Source organism: Heteronotia binoei, chromosome 5 (genome assembly GCF_032191835.1).
Source record: "Heteronotia binoei isolate CCM8104 ecotype False Entrance Well chromosome 5, APGP_CSIRO_Hbin_v1, whole genome shotgun sequence".
NCBI lineage: Eukaryota > Metazoa > Chordata > Lepidosauria > Squamata > Gekkonidae > Heteronotia > Heteronotia binoei.
The window spans coordinates 33,392,067-33,413,764 of NC_083227.1; the positions used below are offsets into that span (position 1 = coordinate 33,392,067).

Sequence of the window (21,698 nt, forward strand, 5' to 3'; positions counted from 1 at the left end):
GGTTGATAACATGATGAAGGATGAGAAAGCAGAGTTTCTTTCCTGGTACACAGAGAACAAAAGCAATGAATTTAACTTACAAAAAGATCTGGCCTATTATTGTCAGCAGGATGTTAAAATCCTGAGAAAAGCTTGTCTCTTGTACAAGGAGGAAATTATATCCATGTCAGGAATTGACCCCTTTAATCACGTAACTCTCACTGGGGTTTGCATGGCAATGTATAGGCACATGTTTTTGAAACCTGGTACAATTGCCCTCCTGCCACATGACCATTACCACAGGCAAGAAAAGCGTTTTTCAACACCATCCATACAGTGGCTAATGTATATTGAGCACAAGGAGGGCCTCCAGATACAGCACGCCCTGAAAGGTGCTGAACTAAAAGTAGAAAATTATTTTCTTGATGGTTTTGCGATGGTTGGGGGGCAGCCGACAGCATTTGAATTTAACGGTTGCTTTTTCCATGGTTGTCCCACATGTTACAGCCCCAGCGATAGAAACCCACTGACAGATTCATCCTTTGCCGATTTACACTATAGAACCCTGAGGAAAGAAAGCTACTTGAAAAGCCAGGGATATGCTGTTAGGTCCCTATGGGAACATGAGTGGAGGGAGATGGTTACAGCTGACAGGGAGCTTGGAGGCTTTCTGAGTGAGAAGAAATTTCCGTCACCACTGCTCCCTAGAGATGCTCTCTTTGGGGGCAGAACAAATGCCATTTGCCTCTATTACAAGGCTGAGGCTGGTGAAAAAATACACTACTATGATTTCACCAGCCTGTACCCTTTTGTTAATAAGACAAAGAAATATCCAATTGGGCACCCCCAAATTATTTATAAGGACTTTGCTCCCATATCTGAATATTTTGGTCTAGTCAAACTGAAGGTGTTGCCACCTCGATGTCTCTTTTTCCCTGTATTACCCTACAGGTTGGGGGGCAAACTTCTGTTCCCCCTCTGTCGCACATGTGCAGAAATTAAGCAGCAAGAGCATTGTTTGCATTCTTCACTGGAAAGAGTGTTAGAAGGCGTGTGGTGCACAGTGGAACTAATGAAGGCCCTCGAGAAGGGGTACCAGATAATTTCTATTAGCGAGGTTTGGTATTTTGAGGACAGCTCTGAAGACCTGTTTTCGGAATACATGAAATTGCACCTCCACCAAAAACAGGAGTCTTCTGGCTATCCTAACTGGTGCACGGATGAGGGGGAAAGGGCCAAATACATACAGGATTGCCTAGAGAAAGAGGGTATTCAGCTGCGTCCTGAACACATAGCGGTCAATCCTGCAAAGAGGCAGATTGCCAAATTATTTTTAAATTCATTGTGGGGGAACTTTGGACAGCGTTCAAACTTGGTAAACACTACCATAGTGAGGGATGCTGCCAAGCTTCTAGAATTTGCCTTTCCCCCAGCATATGATGTGTCAGGGTTTGACATAATTGACGATGAAACAGCAAGCGTGTCCTGGAAACACGCAAAAGAAACAGTTACCTTAGCTGGCAACACTAATGTTCTGATTGCATGTTTTACAACATCCTATGCGTGCTTAGAATTGAATGAAATTTTAGACAGGCTACAGGACCGCGTCCTTTACCATGATACTGATTCAGTCATTTTTGTAAGTAGGGAGGGGGATTTTATTCCGGCTCTCGGGGATTATTTAGGAAAACTGACATCAGAACTCTCACCATTTGAACATATTGCGGAGTTCACATCAGCAGGGCCAAAAACCTATCGTTACAAAACGTCGGGCGGGAAGGTGTACATGAAAGCCAAAGGCATCACCCTCAATGTTTCTAACTGCGAAAAAATTAACTTTAATACTCTGAAGGACCTAGTCTTAGATTACAGTGCCAAGCAGACCTCTAAAGAGATCAGAGTCAAGCAGCCCTCCATAATAAGAAAAAAGAATCAGTGGCTTATTGAGACAGGGCCACTTAAAAAAACCCTCAAAGTAGTTTATGATAAGAGGGTCCTTGTGGACAACTACAGAACATTGCCATACAGCTTTTAAAATGGATGTGCGGTGGAAACATACATTTTCTGCAGTACTGGCAGGGCCTAGCAATTGTGGCAAGAGTATTTTTGTAAAAAATATTTTGGACCATGCTCAACATGTACTTTCTGTATCACCTGATAATATCGTGTGGTTTTACAGCTGTTGGCAGAATCTGTATGATGAAATCCTCTGTAAATTCACTTCTGTAAAGTTTGTTGAAGGGGTGCCTGAAACCCTAAATGATGATCAATTGTTCCCCGGTAATAAAGTAAGTCTGATCATAGTGGATGATTTGATGGACTCTGCTTGTCAAAACCCTGAAATTGAGAGAGCCTTCACCAAATACGTGCATCATCGGAATCTGAGCATTATATTTATTACTCAGAATATTTTATTTCGTGGAAAAAGCACCAGAACCATAAGCTTAAATACAAAATACATGGTATTGTTTAAAAACCCCAGGGACAAATTACAGATTGCCACGCTGGCCCGCCAAATGTACCCGGGGAAGTCCCAATTCTTTCTGGAGGCCTTTGAGGATGCAACACAAAAACCTTATGGGTATCTGCTGGTGGATTTAAATGCGTGCAAGCCAGATTCATTGAGGTTAAGAACGGGGCTTTCCCCGCCCCAGTGGCCTTCTGTGTATGTCTTAAAAACAAAACAAGCCTCCAGTGAGCACAAAAGGAAACAGACGGCATGCTAAACAGTCTGTCACCTTCGAATCCTCCAAAGGTTCAACATGTCCGGCCGTATAAAGAGGAATCTGCCCCTCCTAAAACTGCTTATCAAGACTACCCCCCAACAAAAGAAAGCCATTCTATGCTCAGCTTCAGATGATCTGGTCGCGGCTATATCAGAAATTGCACTCAATACTTTAAAAGGGAACATCCCTCTTTCACCAAGGCAGGTGTGTGTCTTGAGGAAAAGGCGACATTTCATTAAGAAACTGAGTAACAAGAGAGTACCACTGAAAAAGAAGAAACAGCTGGTGAAACAATCTGGTGGCTTTATAGGGCCTCTGTTAAGCTTTGATATTCCTCTCTTAACTGGCCTTTTAACAAGCAGGTGATGGAATATGCTGAAAAAATGTACTTGGTTCCTAGCCACCAGCTGGAACAATTAAGGAACCAACCTCCCTTTAAGGAGGAGAACATCAGAGCTAATGCAATGCATTCCCTAGATACTGAAATGAAGGGTGTTCTTCAAAGGCAAGATTTAACAGAGTTCCAAAAAATAAGCCTATTTGTTACTCTGCTGCAAAAATTTTTAGCTCACGTGAAGAAGGGGGAAACTGAAAAATCTAAACTGAACCTGTTTCTGCCTCAGGCAGAGACAACCTCTGGAGAAACCAATACGAGTTCTGACGTGGTCTCCCAGGAAATAATAGGCCAATGAGTGAGAAGGTGAGAATCACAAGTCAATGGGAAGTCGGAAAACACAAATATGCCTGGGCTTATATATATATATATACAGATTGCTTGACTATGGAAATTCCCTTTACTCACCATAGCTAGTAGCTACTGATGGACCTAGTCTCTAGGAATCTAATTGCCTTTTAAAGCCAGATGTGCATGGACAAACACATAACAGCTGCCCCTCAAGAAAAAAAATGCCCCACAAGCAAAACGCCCCCCCCCCCAAAAAAAAAAAACTGGCTACAGAGTTTTCCCTCCAAGCTGAGTTCGTGTGAGCTGGATCACAACTTTTTAGCCTCCAGCTCACACATTTTTATCTTAGCTCAGGAAAAATGCCCCAAAGCAAACTAATATATGTAGTTGCTCACAGCTTTAATGCCAGTAGCTCCCAAAGTAGAATTTTTACTCACAAGACTCCACAGCTTAAAGGAAGTATTGGCTACGGGCCTTCCTCCATCAGGAACCTCACAAACTGGATTTGCCTTGGAAATACACAGAATGTCACTGACATATAAAATCTTATCATAGTCTGTATTTGATAGTGAATATTTGATAGTGGTTTGTAGTAATCCTGTCCATGAGTATCGCCAGGTGGAGTGTTGTATATGTGATCTGAAATATGTATAAGATATGGAGTTCTTGTCTGGCTCATTGGAGCCTGCAGGACTGAGCTTGGGGACTCCGGAACAATGGGCAGTAGGATCCAACTGATTTAAAAGAGGGCAGTAGGTACAACTTATTTAAAAGAGACAGGCAAATGAGAAAGGGCGGAGGTGTAGCAGTATATGTGAAGGAGGTATATACTTGTGAGGAAATATGTTTGGAACAGGGGAGGGACGGTGGCTCAGGGGTAGAACATCTGCTTGGTAAGCAGAAAGTCCCAGGTTCAATCCCCGGTATCTCCAACTGAAAAGGGTTCAGACAAGTAGGCATAAAAAACCTCAGCTTGAGACCCTGGAGAGCTGCTGCCAGTCTCAGTAGACAATACTGATTTTGATGGACCAAGGGTCTGATTCAGTATAAGGCAGCTTCATATGTTCATATGTGAATCTGAGCATGGCAGCTCAGTTGAGAGTCTCTGGGTAAAAATAAAAGGAGTAAGAAATAACAGTGATATTATTGTGGGGTTCTGCTATAGACCACAAAGTTAGGCAGAGGACTTGGATGAGATACTTCTACAACAGATTGCAAAGTTCTCCAAGAGAAGGGAGACAGTGATCATGGGAGATTTCAATTGCCTGGACATCTGTTGGAAGTCCAACTCTGCTAAAAATGAAAAGTCAAATAGTTTCCTGACTTGTCTTGCTGACAACTTCCATTTCCAGAAAGTGAAGAAGGAAACAAGGGGATCTGCTAACTTGGATTTGCTTCTCACCAACAAGGAAGAATTGATTGAAAAAGTAAAAATAGTGGGCACCCTGAGCAGTAGCGACCATATGATTTTGGAATTTACAGTCTTAGGGGAGGGACTATATGTAGTCAGACTTATAGGTTGGACTTCAGAAAGGCAAACTTTGATAAACTTAGAACTATGCTGGGTAAAACCCCATGGTCAGAAATACTTGGGAGGAAGGGGGTTCAGGAGGGGTGGGAGTTTCTTAAAAGTGAAATACTGAAAGCGCAATCACAGACGATTCCTATGAGAAGAAAAAATGGAAAAAGCCTAAAGAAGCTGAAGTGGCTCCATAAACAGCTCTCTAAAGACTTGAGAAATAAAAAGATTCCTTTAGGAATTGGAAGGAGGGCCTTATAACCAATGATGAATATAAAGAAATCACCAGTGCTTGTAGAGAAAAAGTTAGGAAAGCTAAAGCTCAGTATGAGTTTAGGCTGCCCAAAGATGCTAAAAACAACGAAAAAAGGGTTCTTTTCTTATGTTCAGAGTAAGAAAAAGAGCAAGGACACGGTAGGCCCATTGTGAGGGCAAGAAAGTGAAATTGTAACAGGTAATGAAGAGAGGGCGGAACTGCTCAATTCCTACTTTTCCTCAGTCTTCTCTTCTGAGGAAAACGGTGCTCAAAATGGCAAAAACAGAACATATAAGGAGGGTATGAAGTTCCAATCTAGGATCAGCATAGGGGTAGTACATAGTTTCTTTAAATGAAACTAAGTCCTCGGGGCCAGATGAATTGCATCCAAGAGTTCTAAAAGAGCTTGCAGATGTAATTTCTGAGCCTCTGGCTATTATTTTTGAAAATTCTTGAAGAACAGGAGAGGTGCTGGAAGATTGGAGGCGGGCGAATGTTGTCCCCATCTTCAAGAAGGGGAAAAAAGATGATCCAGGTAACTACTGACCTGTCAGCTTGACGTCTATACCTGGAAAAGTTTTAGAACAAATCATCAAACAGTCAGTCCTGGAACATTTAGAAAGAATGGATGTGATTACTAAGAGCCAGCATGGGTTTCTCAAGAACAAGTCATGTCAGACTAACCTGATCTCTTTTTTTGAGAAAGTGACTACCTTGCTGGATCAGGAAAATGCTGTAGACATCATTTATCTAGATATCAGTAAAGCTTTTGATAAGGTTCCACATACTATCCTTGTTGAAAAGTTGTTAAAATGTGGTTTGGATCCTGTTATCATTAGGTGGATCTGTAACTGGTTGACAGATCACACCCAAAGAGTGCTTGTGAATGGTTCGTCATCCTCTTGGAGAGGAGTGACAAGTGGAGTGCCTCAAGGATCTGTCCTGGGATCTGTTTTACTCAACATCTTTATCAATCATTTGGATGAAGGAATAGAGGAAATGCCTATTAAATTTGCAGAGGATACTAAATTGGGAGGCGTTGCAAACACAGAAGAAGAAGAAGATATTGAATTTATATCCCGCCTTCTACTCCGAAGAGTCTCAGAGCGGCTCACAATCTCCTTTACCTTCCTCCCGCACAACAGACACCCTGTGAAGTGAGTGGGGCTGGAGAGGGCTCTCCCAGCAGCTGCCCTGTCAAGGACAACTCTGCCAGAGCTATGGCTGACCCAAGGGCATGCTAGCAGGTGCAAGTGGAGGAGTGGGGAATCAAACCTGGTTCTCCCAGATAAGAGTCCGCACACTTAACCACTACACCAAACAGGATACAGGATGACCTTGACAGGCTGGAAAACTGGGCTAAAATCAATAAAATGAATTTTAACAGGGATAAATGTAAAGTCCTGCATTTAGGTCCTCCAATGCATGTTTTAGGATGGGGGAGACTTGTCTTAGCAGTAGTATGTGCAAAAAGGATCTAGGGGTCTTAGTGGATCATATGCTGAACATGAGTCAACAGTGTGATGCGGTGGCTAAAAAAGGCGAATGCAATTTTGGACTGTATCAACAGAAGTATAGTGTCCAGATCACGTGATGTGATGGTATCGCTTTACTCGGCTCTGGTAAGACTTCACCTGGAGTATTGTGTTCAGTTTGGGGCACCACATTTTAAAAAGGATATAGACAAGCTGGAACGGGTCCAGAAGAGGACGATGAAGATGGTGAGGGGTCTGGAGACCAAGTCATATGAGGAAAGGTTGAAAGAGCTGGGGATGTTTCGCCTGGAGAGGAGGCGGCGGAGAGGCGATATGATCACCATCTTCAAGTACTTGAAGGGCTGTCATATAGAGGACAGTGTGGAATTGTTTTCTGTGGCCCCAGAAGATAGGACCAGAACCAATGGGTTGAAATTAAATCAAAAGAGTTTCTGGCTCAACATTACGAAGAACTTCCTGACCGTTAGAGCGATTCCTCAGTGGAACAGGCTTCCTCAGGAGGTGGTGGGTTCTCCTTCCTTGGAGGTTTTTAAACAGAGGCTAGATGGCCATCTGATAGTAATGAAGATCCTGTGAATTTAGGGGGGAGTGTTTGTGAGTTTCCTGCATTGTGCAGGGGACTGGACTAGATGACCCTAGAAGTCCCTTCCAACTCTATGGCTCTATGATTCTACTGCAGTCCTAAGGTCTGTTCACGACCTGAGTTCGATCCCAGCAGAAGCATGGGCTCAGGAAGTGGGGTCAAGGTTGACTCAGACTTCCATCCTTCCGAGGTCAGTAAAATGAATACCCAGCTTGCTGGGGGGAAAGTGTAGATGACTGGAGAAGGCAATGGCAAACCACCCCATTAAAAAGTCTGCCACGAAAATGTCTGAGTGTCATGCCTGCACCAGACCCAGCCCTTGCTAACCCAGAGCAGGAGCCACCTGAAACTGATCAGGCCACACCAGGCCCTAGCTCATCCCCTCCTGAAACTGATCAGGCCACACCGGGCCCTAGTGCATCACCTCCTGAATCCCCGCCACCTGTGAGCCGGCTCCGTGAAAGGAGACGGCAGGAGTTCAAAGACAGACGAAAAGAAGCACGCATGCGTGGGAGGAGAGATCTAAGCCCGGAGTACTAACGAGTTAACAAGCCAGCACAGTATATCTGTAGTCCTAGCCTTAGGGCAAACTGTGCTGGCAACGAACGATCCTCCTCGGACGTGACCACGCCCTGCACCCTCTTGCCTGCTAAGAGAACCCGTTTGCTCCTGACCCGGCTTGAATCTTGGACTTGGAACTGGACTCTGCTTTTGCTCTGTGGACTGGCTTTCGGTACTTTGAATATATTCGGCTTGCTTCCTCTGGCTTCTGACCCACTGCATTCCTGTGACGACGCGCCCTGCTTCTCCCTTCGGCTGGACTGATTTACGGTAGAGACTAATTAGGACTGCTAGATAACGCTTGAGCTACTCCTTGAAAGCACCGCAGCCGGCTGCCAGCGTCCTGGCCGATTGCCAGGGCAACAGCAGCCGCCCATCTCTACCTGCAGGTCCGGGTCCTGACACTGATGGTGCCTTATTTCTTTTCTATACACTGTTCTCCAGGCTTTCTCTAATTTATTTCATTACTAGAACGCTACTGTTCATTCTCCATCTTTCAGCATTTCATTGCTGGTGGGCCGAGAGAGAATGTTTGGCCCACCCCTCGCCCAGCCCTCTCCACCCCTTCAGCAGAGTGTGCCATCACAATGAGATCACTTTAGGTTAGAGTTCTGGGGGTGGGGATGGTGAGGGTGCTGGGCCTGGCTGGACATTCTTTCTTTTTCCTCCAATGTCAAATGAGGACTGGGTCTAAGAATAAGAAGACCTTGGCAAAATTAGATACTCCTAGTTCCATGACATTAACAAGAACAAACAAAAACGTACAACGCAAGCTTTGTGAAAGCTCGTTATCTGTCGATCTAGTACTGCTCTTATGGCTGTCACCTTAAGCAGAAGTTAGAACCAAAAATTATTTTAAAAGACCATACTCAGTATTATTTCTATTATATTTGATTATTGCACCTATGAATTTTGCCACTGAGAGGATGACATGATTAATTGTATCCAATAGTAACCATGACACCTGGGCTCACACATTTAGCAATTCTGTATTTTTATGTAAAGGGATGACTAATTTAGTTCTCAACTCATTAAATACAGGGCACACCATAATTATATGTCTCATAGTTTTGAATTTACCATCTGAACATCTGCATGTTCTATTAGAGTATGATACTCTATTATATCTGCCCAGCAAAACTGCCAAGGGAAGAACATTCATTCTTGCCAAAGTAAAAGCTCTTCTTAGATCTAGGACTATCCATTGATTAAATTTTTTTTTGACAATTGCATCAGGAGGGCAATTCTCAAATGGAGTGATGAACATACCCGGCATGCCCTAACAATCATACTCGTAACATTCAGCTTTCTTACACACTTTTTTTGTCTTATAATGTCTTTAGTTTCTGGGGATGGGGGGAGGAAGATAAAGGAGATTGTGACCGCTCTGAGATTCAGAGCATAGGGTGGGATATAAATCCAATATCATCATCATCTTAATCATATCATTTGTTATTGCCAGGCATTTCATTTTCTTTTCCAGTAGTTGGTGCCATTGGCTATTATGTTCATCTGCCTGGATAAGCCCAAGTAGAGTAGATCCTCCGGCTTAGGGAAGTAAATTTCCCCCCAAAAGTACAATGGATTCTTAATAGCATGGAGACAGAGTACAAAATTACAAAGAATGTACTGAATATACCCAAAATCAGGACCCATCTTTTTGTTTCATCATTAGTTGTTCCTTTGTATTCAGATGTGGCCTCAGTATAATAATGTAGCATTTGGGAAGAAAGATACAGCCCAGTAAGCCCAAGCTGGAGGCCAAGATAGAGAAGACCTGCATGGCAACCATATATTTCCCCTTAGTGCTCAGGTAGGTGGGCACAAAGGACACCCAAACACTGCAAAACACCAGCATGCTGAAGGTGATCAGCTTGGTTTCATTGAACGCCCCAGGCAGCTTCCTGGCTAGGAAAGCCACAGTGAAGCAGATGGCAGCCAGGAAGCCCATGTAGCCAAGGGCAGCATAAAACATGGCCACAGACCCTTCATTACAACGCAGTATGATCTGTTCTGGGTGGGAGTGCATGTCAGAGTCTGGGAAGGGAGGAGAGATGCTCAGCCAGAGAGTGCAGATGCCCACTTGAATACCAGAACAGGAATAGACAATGGAGTTGGCCAAGCTCTTCCCCAACCATTTCGTCATCCTGGTCCCAGGCTTTGAAGCCATGAAGGCCACCACAACAGTGATAGTTTTGGCCAACACTGAAGAGACAGCAACAGAGAAGATGATGCTGAAGGCAGTTTGTCGGAGAAGGCAGGTCACCTTCTGGGGCTGACCAATGAAGAGAATAGAGGAGAGAAATGAAAGCAGGAGGGAGAGGAGGAGAATGTAGGACAGATCCCGATTGTTGGCTTTGACCACTGGAGTTTCTGAGTATTTCATGAAGATTCCCAAAATAAAACTTGTTATTAGGATGAAGAAAAGACTAAGAACATTTAGGATGATTCCTAAAGGTTCTTCATAGGACAGGAAGGTGATATACTTGGGAACACACTGATCTCGGATTTTGTTTGGATGTTGATCTTCTGGACACTTCTGACAATGACTTGCATCTGAAAAGAACATATTAGCTTCAGTATCCGCACATCTACTTTGCAACCCTGTATGGCCTGGGACTAGCATACCTCTGGGACTACATCTCCTGGTATACCCCAGAAAGAACACTATGTTCTTTGAACAAAGATCTATTGGGGTTTCATGGACCAGGAAGTATTCAGTTAGCCTTGGCCAGAGCTGGAGCTTTTTTGGCTCTGGCCCTGGCCTGGTGGTATGCTTGCTAGCTGAGATTCAGGCCTTATAACATCTTTCATGATTCTGCAGGGCCTGTACAGCAGAGCAGTTTCACTAGGCCCAGGACCATTTTTGTAGCAGGAACTCCTTTGCATATTAGGCTACACCCCATGATGTACCCAATCCTCCAAGAGCTTACAGGGCTTTTCTTATAGGGCCTACTGTAAGCTCTTGGAAGACTGGCTATATCAGGGGGGTGTAGCCTAATATGCAAAGGAGTTCCTGCTACAAGAAAAGCCTTGAGTCCAGGCCTATTGTCAAGGCCCCCGTCTGAGAAGAATGACAGCTTCCTCGATAGGCCTTCCTTCTTATCCCCTTTTAGGTCTTCCCCAATGCTGTTGATGATATTTTTCTATTGTGAAATTGTACTGTATGCACCATCTGTGTATTATGATGCATTGTTAATTTATAGTAATTTTAATAACTACTATGGCTATTTATTTTATAACATGTTATTACTCGCCCTGAGGCCTACTGCAGCAGGGGAGAGTGAGTCAGGGAGAAGTCAGGAGGTAACAGTGCATAATAGGGATGAAGTTGGGAGTCTGCTTGGGCTCCTTCATTGTGGAATTTCCTGGGTTTCATGCTCAGCATCACAAATAAAATCAGGCTCTGATAATACTGCAGGTATAGACCTCAGGTTCTGGACAATGAATGCCAACCAGTGTAAGGGAAATTTTGGGAAAGTGATCTAAAAATCTGGCTGCGATAGAAATATTTTTGTCTCTGCCTTCTTCCTCCAATTAAAGCTTTCATATGTGACTTACCTTCCTGAGTAGAGATTGTCCCTTCCACACATGGAGAACATTCATAGCAGCAGTGAGGTTCTCCCTCCTTAACCAACTTAGCGTATCCAGGTGGACAGCTTTCAGTACACCTAGAATGAGGCTGGGTCTAGACATAAAAACAAGAGGTACCAAGCAAAATGTCTTAGCAGCTTTGTTTTGGGTGACCATGAGCTTTATCCATAGAAACAACTTAACAGGATCTCTACTCCCAAATTGGATTTTATCATCATGTGAACCAGGTCTTCTTTCAAGACAGCATATTTAGTTCACACCTGCATGGAATGGACACAGCTTTGAGGCACATGCTTCAGCTCCTCTGCTATGTCAGGGCAAAGGGCAAATGAAGGTCTGGAGTCCTCACACTAGAGCTGAGAATGAAAACAATGGGCTCCTTTGCACTCTTGTTTTCGTGGGTTGTGTGCCCCTGGTACTTTTTTTTGCTTGGTTTTTTCCACTTTCACACATGCAGTGGAATATGCCAGAGATACAGCAATGTAATATTGAATCAATCACCAGAGGGAGCAAAACGCGTGTGGAAATGAAAAGAGAACCCCCAAAGCAATAGGTTCACACAATAAACAAAAGCGTGAATGTGAAAAATCTCAATATTTAAGGACTGCATTATATGAGTCTGTGAGTGGCAGATATATATATATATATATATATATTCATACATTTAAGTGAGTTCTCAAGAATGAATTTCTGTCTCCCCCAGTAAGGTCTGTATGGGAAAAGTCTCACTTAGGACTTCTTGTCTGTGTTGTTTGCAGTTAGCATTGCCAGGTCTTACTTCCCTTTCAGCAGGGGACTCTAGGAGGTTTTCCGGGGTGGGAGGGCAGTGGTGATGCAATCTGGAAGTGATGTCATTGCATCAGGGACATTGTGCTGGGGACACTCTGGCACTTGGGCTTTTCTGCCCTCAAAACCTTAGAGTTTGCCCTAATACCAGAGCATCTCTGTGTGACAGCCCTGACATAATATATCACATAAGGGATGTTGCACGGCAGTGTCCCTAGTTGGGGATGGGCTTCCCCTGCCTGCCAACTGCCCCATGGCAGAGAGAAGCCTCTGAAACTGGTGGATCCCCTGCCTAGACCTGAGGGCTGATAAGCCTACTGCAGTCTCCCAGTTGTAGGTACTGGAAGCATAAAAGAGACCTGTTGTTGAAGCCATCAGAGTCTCCTGTGTGCTGGTTATTGAGCAGTGAGCATGAATGAAAGATGACCTGGTAGGGAACCTTACTGCTTTTCATCACACCTCAGAGTATAGATAATGTGTTTGGAAACTGAATACCAGGACTCACAGAACAATTGAAAGAAAACCAGCTTTTTCTAGCCCTCTGCATACAAAATTTTCCTTAGTTTTTTGTATGAAATGGGTTAGACCAATAGAGAACAGAATGGAGGAATAAAAGGAGCTTATGAGCTCAGATGGTACATGGCTTACATATGCAGATATGACAATTCAGGATTCCACTCAAACTCCTTTGGGAGCCAGGTTTGAATGTCCCAGATCTAATCCCTCTAAATGGGTTCTCCTTGGCCCACCCAACAATTTGGCATCCAACACTGCAGGCACAGTATACAGCAACCCTAGTACAGGTAAGCAGATCTGACAGTGTCTGGATGGGAAACCCACACAGGAGTTGAATTCAGTAACTTCATCATGACCTTTCAAGTTTAACACTATATGATGACACCCAGAAAGATTGTAGTTAAGATTAGGGGCTCCACAGAAGCTTTCATTACTCATGACTCATGCTCAGTTCTCTGTGCTGTGCTGTTTCCCTTTTGGATCTGGATTTGGGGGTTGTTGCCCATAGCCCTGACTAGGCCCTTAGACCAACATTAGCAGTAACTGCTGTTGACAGCCCACCTCCAAACATTCATCTCATCATACTTCTCTCTACCTTTCTCATTCTTTGTGTTCTTAGGATGTAAGCTGATTTGATAGGAGTAACACTTGACAAAATATTAAGAGTTTTTATGAGGCATGATATGAAATACATTCTCCCTCACCTCATTAAACCATTTGGGCCACACAATGACTTCTTGATCAATGGCGAACTTTATCTCTGCAGCAGCACGTCTCTCCACGCTCCCAACTTTCACTCTCATAAGAGACTGGTTGGGTGTTGCCACCCAGTTCACAATATCAAAATCCACTCCCATGTCCCCGTTCTCATAAAAATAAATTCCTTCAGTGGAATTCTTGTAAGACTGGAAGTTTCTCAGGAAAGGATGAAGCTAGAATAACATACAAAGAAGCAATTTTTAGAAATTTATTTGGAGTTCCGATCTATAGTTTATGGCCATTGCCAATGTCCTGCAGACTCATCAATGTGTTTTTGACAGAGACAATGGATCTGAGGCCCTTTGCTCAGTCTCCTTTCTCAGATTCAGCATTTTGAGAGAGACGAACAGTGAAATCCTCAGTATGGTTAGTCTTCCAATTCCACTGGAGTCATTCTTTGTAAGCACACTGTAAAGTTAGATTCATCAGATTATAAAGCTAGATTCATTGGTTCCACATTCCAAAGAGCCAGTTTGGTGTAATGGTTAAGTGTGCGGACTCTTATCTGGGAGAACCGGGTTTGATTCCCCACTCCTCCACTTGCACCTGCTAGCATGGCCTTGGGTCCACCATGGTTCTGGCAGAGGTTGTCCTTGAAAGGGCAGCTGCTGTGAGAGCCCTCTCCAGCCCCACCCACCGCACAGGGTGTCTGTTGTGGGGGAGGAAGGTAAAGGAGATTGTGAGCCGCTCTGAGACTCTTCGGAGTGGAGGGCGGGATAGAAATCCAATATCTTCTTCTTCTTTAAAGAGAATTATGTATGCAAGTGTAAACTTGAGTCCAGTCTAACTTAAATAACTGAGTTATTCCTCATAAGAAAAAAAAATGTAAGTTTCCCTGAGGGATTTTAGGGCCAAACCTGCAGGGAGAAGTACCTAGGCTGGCCAGACCATCCCGGGCGCCCGGGAATGTCCCGGTTCTGGCCCCCTATTCCCGCCTCTCGGGCTGGCTATACTGGGACCATTTAGAGGTCCCGGTTTAGCCAGCCCCGGAGCCGCCGGGCCCCGCGCGCGGGCGGGGAAGGTGGTGAGGGAGGGAGGGAGCGTCCCTGCGCGTGCGCAGGGCCCCTGCACACGTACAGGGACGCTCCCTCCCTCACTCGCCACCTTCCCCGCCCGTGCACGGGGCCCGGCGGCGGTGGCGGAGGCCTCTCCGCGGCCTCCGCTGGTCGCTGGAAGCCCTCCAGAGACTCTGCAGGGTCTCCAGCGACCAGCGGAGGTCGCGGAGAGGCCGCGGAGCAGCCGGCGCTGGTCCCGGAAGGCCTTCCAGAGACTCTGGAGGGCCTTCCGGGACCAGCGGAGGCCTCTCCGCGGCCTCCGCTGGTCGCTGAAGGCCCTCCAGAGACTCTGGAGAGCCTCCAGCGACCAGCGGAGGCTGCGGAGAGGCCGCGGAGCAGCCGGCGCTGGTCCCGGAAGGCCTTCCAGAGACTCTGGAGGGCCTTCCGGGACCAGCGCCGACCAGCGAAGGCCTCTCCGCGGCCTCCGCTGGTCGTTGAAGGCCCTCCAGAGACTCTGGAGGGTCTCCAGCGACCAGCGGAGGCCGTGGAGCAGCCGGCGCTGGTCCCGGAAGGCCTTCCAGAGACTCTGGAGGGCCTTCCGGGACCAGCGCCGACCAGCGAAGGCCTCTCCGCGGCCTCCGCTGGTCACTGAAGGCCCTCCAGAGACTCTGGAGGGTCTCCAGCGACCAGCGGAGGCCGCGGAGAGGCCGCAGATCAGCCGGCGCTGGTCCCGGACGGCCTTCCAGAGACTGTGGAGGGCCTTCTGGGACCAGCGCCGACCAGCGAAGGCCTCTCCGCGGCCTCCGCTGGTCGCTGAAGGCCCTCCAGAGACTCTGGAGGGTCTCCAGTGACCAGCAGAGGCCGCGGAGAGTGTTTCGAGCCCGTCCCTGTGGCATCGGTCCCATCGTTGTAGGGCCCAGGGGGCCGGCGCAGCGGCCCGCTGAAGCAGCTGTCGGTCACTTCCGGGTTCCTGTTCTGCATCTCGACTTGTGTTATTAGTGACAGGCTGCTTCGGCGGGCCGCTGCGCCGGTCCCCTGGGTCCCACAATGATGGGACTGATGCCACAGGGACGGGCTCGAAACACTCTATAACCCCTCAAAAGAACAGCAGTCTAGCTCGCTTCCCCCGAGCCCTGCCGCCATAAGCCTCAAGGGGGCTCATTTTGCGGCATCTCCCGGCGGGAGGGTGGCACCCGCACGGGACACATATCAAATGAAAGAGGTGGCACAGGGCTATCAGAAACAGCCGGCGGAGGGAGTCGGGAGACCACCCCACTGGGGGATCCACACCCCGAAAGTGATGAAGGTGGCGCAGATAGAGCCAACAGAGCAAACAGGACAAAATAAATAGGCTGCATTATGCAGCACAGTTGAGAAAGTGCTTTATCCCATATACTGATGAAGTATATACAGGATTTGAGAACAAAATTGTTTCCGGCGGTGATATTTGGGGGATTTTTGGGGACGTCACAGGAAGTGCTGTGAAGTCACTTCCTGTTTCCGTTAGTGGCATTTGGGGGAAATGATGTCATTTGGGGGAAGTGATGTCACAGGAAGTGATGTCACTTCCCGTTTCCGGCAGGTGACGCGGGGGGGGGGAATGATGTCACAGGAAGTGGTGTCACTTCCTGTTTCCGGCGGTGGCATGACGTCACCGGAAGTGACGTCACTTCCTGTTTCCGGCGGCGCACGCACTTCGCACGTGCACCCCTGACTCCCCCCTTCCCCTCCAAGGTGTCCCTGGCTGGCCTTCAGACATTATGGTCACCCTAAAGTACTCTCACCTGAGAAACACTCCTTTCTATAGAGCTATATATTAATACTATATTTTAGTGATACCAGAAACTCCTGTAAAAAGCAGAGGGTATCCCAATGCAGAGCACAGCTGCAACTTGGTGCATCTTCAAGGGATTAGCTACTAGCTAGACAGACGTCAGAAAGACTGAAAGACTGTTCTGCTCAAATACAACAGGCCTGAATTCTTATGTGTTGATTGTTGTATATGCTTAATTATTGTTCCAAATACAATATCTTTTGAAGCTGGTTTATTGTTATTTTCATAAATGCAAGGGTCACAAAGTGGGATCACACTGTTATAGATGTCCACTTTATCATTCAGTTCTTTATTTTTTAAAAAAAATATATTTATTTGATATTGCTCCCTGTTACCAGGTATAGCATATCAGAAAGAGGATATGAGGCTTTATTAATGCAACAATCTCCTGACTTTTGGTGTTTCTAGTGTTTGTGTGGATGGAACAGAATTTGGATTTTTGGTCTCAGGCACTTAGTTATGTTTAAGCAAGCACTGTATACAGGTGCACTGGATCTGCTGGCCCCTTTGTGTCACATCTATCTAGTGCAAATAAATGTGTGTAGAAGACCATGGGAAGGAATGTGGTTCAGGTGGCAACAAGGAAGTTATGTTATGGGACTGAGCCCCCACCTCATCAAATATTCACCTCATTACGGACTGGATCAGGGCTTTGTTTGTAGAAAAAGCCCAGCAGGAATTCATTTTCATATTAGGCCACGCTAGGCTTCCCAAACCTCCCGCTCTGGCGGGAGACTTCTGGGTTCGCAGCCTCATCTCCCGCTCTTCAAAACTCTGGAAGCGGGGGTGAGGGGTGGAGGGGGGGGAGAACATACCTTTAGGCTTCATGTTGTAGAGCTCCTGAGCCGTTTGCAAAATGTCTGCCCCTTTAAGGCTGGGCAGGAAGCTGGAAGCAGAAAGGGCTTCTGAGAATGGCCCCTCCCTTTCTTTTGCTTTCGTTTTCACAGGAAGTAGAGTTGTCCGGAGGAAGATCTGGTAAGTGTGTGTGTGTGAGAGGGAGGGGGCAGGGGATTCCCTAGTTTGGAGGCCCTCCCCCCCTTTAGAAAGCGTGGGGGGGAGGGAAATGTCTACTAGGCACTCTATTATTCCCTATGGAGAACGATTCCCATAGGGAATAATAGGAAATTGATCCGTGGGTATTGGGGGCTCTGGGGGGGGCTATTTTTTGAGGTAGAGGCACCAAATTTTTAGTATAGCATCTAGTGCCTCTCCCCAAAATACCCCCCCAAGTTTCAAAACGATTGGACTAGAGGGTCCAATTCTATGAGCCTCAAAATATGGTGCCCCTATCCTTAATTATTTCCTATGGAAGAAAGGCATTTTATAAGGTGTGCTGTCTCTTTAAATGTGATGGCAAGAACTCCCTTGGAGTTCAATTATACTTGTCACATCCTTGTTCTTGGCTCCACCCACAATGTCTCCTGGCTCCACTCCCAAAGTCTCCTGGCTCCACCTCCAAAGTCCCCAGATTTTTCTTTAATTGGACTTGGCAACCCTAGGCCACACACCCTGACACCAAGCCAGCTGGAACTGCATGCCTGTGCATTCCTGCTCAAAAACCCCCGTTGGGCTGGATCCTATGACGTCCGTTCTATGACCCATAATAAAATGACTGATTTCATAGTAGCAGGATGGTGCACTTGAAACTGTTCACCATTCTGTGATTAACCCCACACCCCATAGCATCCATTTTCTACATGGGCCCCCACCCTACATGGCAGCCATTTCCTGTTCTCAAAATTCTAAGAATGTACACAGGCTCAACAAGACTGGGGACCCCTGGATTTTTCAATTTAGTGTTCCTGAAAATGTAAAAGAAGGGCAAAACCCCCAAAACAAAACTAGAGTCATGTACATACCACAAGAGACAACAGAGAGAAGCTGAGGGAATAAATATGTATTATAATAGTGTGTTTATCCGGTTCTCTGAATTTCCAGTTTTTATTTATATATATATAAAAGTCTCTAGCTCCAGCTTTGGAATGAGAAAGGGCATCTATCTACAATGAATTCATCATTATTATATATTTTGAAATATATGTCTTATACATTTCACATTTTAGTTCCTCTGAAACTCTGTGGGGTAAATGACTGAACCTCACAGCTGCCTGTGCCTCTTTAACTGAGGATGATTGTGAAGTAATTTGTACCTTTGATAGGGTTGCTAACTCCCCAGCAGCCTCTGGCAGGGGACTTTTTCCCATAGAGTTTTCCCTCCCAACTTGTTAGAGCATCCAGGAAAACCATAGCGTTTTCCTAGAAATGCCTAGAGCAGCTGGTGTGTGGTGTCACCGGTACGATGACATCACGTCTGGGTGATGTCATTGTGCCAGCAACATCGGGGAAGGTTCTCCCTGCCAGCCCAATGTGGGCTGGCGAGTTCAGAACCTCCAGCGCAGGAGAACCCCCATCTGGCCCAGGGGCTTGGCAGCCCTGACCTTTGATATGCTCTGGGACTGATTGTTATTTATGAGGGGAAAGTGTGTTATTAGACCTTGAAGAAATTCTCTGAAACAGACTTCCTGCCATGTTGTTTAAAGCAAGATTATACCTGGCTTCCTATCATGGTGTGTTATTTAAACCAAAATCAGAAGTTGCCGTAGTTTGATTATTACAGCAACTTGAAGCAGGATAGCAGAAACATCTGCAATGGATTTATACGACTGGATTTTGGATTGAGATCATTATACAAACCTGAGACTTTATATATATATATATATATATATATATATATATATATATAATTGCAAATGTATATTGAGTATAACTTTATTATCCATCATTATCAACTTTATTGTTATACTAAAATAGAATACACATAAGTAGAGTACATGGAATTTATTTATTGTTTTGTATTTGCAATTTGCTTTTGGATGGTTATGCTGCATAGTCTTGAGCACCTCCAACAATTTTTAAGGTGAGCCCCATTCAGACATATAAAGAGGCCATCAGCATTTGAGAAAAAAGGGGGAATTCAAACCCAGGACTGAGAATAAAATTTCCAGTGTAGTAGATGCCTATTTTCAAGGCTCTGCTACAGGCACATTAGGAATATTGTGTACTATTTTAGTTTAGAAAAAAAAGTGCTATAGGGATGTCTATAAAATTATGTACTGTATATTGAAAGTTAATAGAGCGAACATTTTTTTCCCCTCTCCCAGCATAGTAGAATGTGGGGTCCACCACTGAAACTGGCTTTTGGTTAACTGTATTCTACTGTACCTTAAACCACCTGGCAAACTTTTTAATTTAAAGGTGGTCTAGGAGTAAACTAAGTAAATTCTAGTGGTGATAGGTTCAAGGAAGAAGAAAGGAAGCATTTCACACCAGACACAGTTGATTTCTGATAGACACCGCCACAAGATGTGGTGCTGGAGACTAGTTTAGATGGATTTGAAGGGGGTTGGACAGAATGATGGAGGAGAAGACTGTTGTTGGGAATTAATTATGTAAGCTAATGGAGGCTTCCAGCTTCAGAGGCTGAATTCCTCTAATTATCACAGGATGGGAAGCAGTCAACAGTTGAGGGGTGTTGTCTATGGGCCCTTCTAGTGGGCTCCTTGGGGCATCAGACTGGCTGCTTGATAGCAGACTGGCTGCTTGACAAGGGACTTGATAGACTATTGGTCCGATACTGTGTAGCTACCCTTGTTCTGAGAGAAAACAATTACCTGCCATGGCTGCAGCTTCTGAAGTCCCAGCCAGTCTCCTCCCACCTTCCAATCAGATCTGGATAAGGAGGCCGCATTCAAGGCATGTGCCACCACCTGGATAGAGTTGTAAATGCTGAAGGTATCCTGAGACAGGATCCTTTCAAGCTCCTCATGGGATGGGGTTAACAATTCCTCTTTCTCTCTGCATCTTGTGCAGCCTTTCAGAGACATCACATGATTTGAAAAGATACAATGAAATGCTCCCTCTCCAATTTTACTGAGAGTGGAAAGAAAAGAATACACATTGTTGTAGTTGGTGTTCCTTTTTGCCCGGGTCAAAAAGGAAAAAGAACCATGGATTTGATGGATATCAAACACGTTCAAAAAGTAGCTCAAGCTGAGATCATGCAAGACTTCTGTGATCCAAACTTTCCCCACCATGGATTTTTCTGTTTTTTCAACATAGTTCATCAAAATCTTTAGCCCAATCATAGTGTTGGAGTCTCCATGGTAAACAAATACATTACATTTTTTCTGTATGAAAAGTGAATATATGTGGAAAACGAACCCCTTGGCATCTTCGTTCATTTCTGGGATGCCTATTGTGAAGGCAATGCAAACCCCACTCCTGACAACCACTGGGGTCATGGTCCTCAGGTATCTTTCTCCTTGGGTATTATCTGGAGCAAAGAGACCAATCCACGTCCATTGGAAAAGCAGGAGCATCTTGACAATCCCCGTGAAGGATGAATCTTGATTTGGGGCCATCCCATACAAAAAAGGCAACTGGATCTTGTCTTTGAACAAATGGTTATCCAAACTATAACTGATCTAGTCAAGAAAGGAAGAGATCAAGGTGTGTCTTTGTATCCAAGATAGAACTCTTACACTTGTTAGTGTATAAATATTAATACCTTTAGTTATCAACATACCCATCATCTGTATGTGGATACTCTCCTCTCAGAGGGCATCCATCTCAGTATGTTCTGCTTACAGAGCTACAATGCAGTACCTCCAAGTCAGGATTAGAACCAGGCCATTGTTTCTCAAAAGTTATGGGGCATATGCAGGAAGACCATTGCAGAGGAGCTAGATCTGCTCCATCTCCCTGCTTAGTCAGTGTTTTGGGGGAATGACAGGTAAATTTACTGACTGTTTTAATTCCACCAACAATGGAGTTGCTTGTTCACATTAAAGTGTGGAATGCTGTAAATTGGCTGTTCTATATATCTAGATGTCCTCCTCTACTCTTAAGAATTTTCTTTAAAATATTTAAAATATTTCCTTTTGTTTTTTTCCCCACAGGACTACTGCAGGTCCTATTGCAAATATCCTTTCCCTCCAGTGGTTTGGTTCCCCTGGAGTGCTCCTGCAGTAAGTAAGTTTCCCATCAGCGGGATGTGAATTTCTCATTTCCCCTCTCCCACTAATTTAGCTTACAGTTAACAAGGTTCAAGGAAAAGGCAGGGAAGGCTGCTTAGTTAATAATCTCTCGACTTCCTTACTTTGCAGTTGGTTGTGGAGCAAGATAAATCATTTTTAAAATGGAGAAAAGTGTCTTAACATAATTCAGTCGTTGAAGTGGAGAATTATCCCTATTGGACAGGGGAGTGGTGGCACTGAGCTCAGGAGGATATCTGCTCATTGTGGTCCAACTGGTGGACACCAGGGCCAAGTCAGTAAATAATGTATTTTTTATGGTTTAAACAGGCACCTGTTTGAGCTGTGTGTATGTGATTGACCACATACTCTTCTA

General features: G+C 45.2%; 1 protein-coding gene across 1 annotated transcript; it reads right to left on the reverse strand.

The window, feature by feature from the left end:
• Positions 1-9,450: 9,450 nt before the first annotated feature.
• Positions 9,451-20,710, reverse strand: LOC132571926 (vomeronasal type-2 receptor 26-like). The gene is made up of 4 exons (XM_060238718.1): positions 19,961-20,710; positions 13,406-13,633; positions 11,367-11,493; positions 9,451-10,361 (listed from the first exon to the last, which is right to left on the reverse strand). Exons 1-4 carry the CDS (start codon positions 20,708-20,710, stop codon positions 9,451-9,453), a joined length of 2,016 nt encoding a protein of 671 aa, XP_060094701.1.
• Between the last annotated feature and the right edge of the window lie 988 nt (positions 20,711-21,698).

Excerpts from the sequence above, each read along its gene's own strand:
- LOC132571926 (XM_060238718.1), bottom strand. The coding sequence starts at position 20,710 with ATGGCCCCAAATCAAGATTCATCCTTCACGGGGATTGTCAAGATGCTC. Across the intron at positions 13,634-19,960 it reads AGAAGCTGCAGCCATGGCAG|CTTCATCCTTTCCTGAGAAA; the intron begins GTAATTGTTTTC and ends ATGTTATTCTAG. Across the intron at positions 11,494-13,405 it reads GGCCCAAATGGTTTAATGAG|ACCCAGCCTCATTCTAGGTG; the intron begins GTGAGGGAGAAT and ends TTTTATGTCTAG.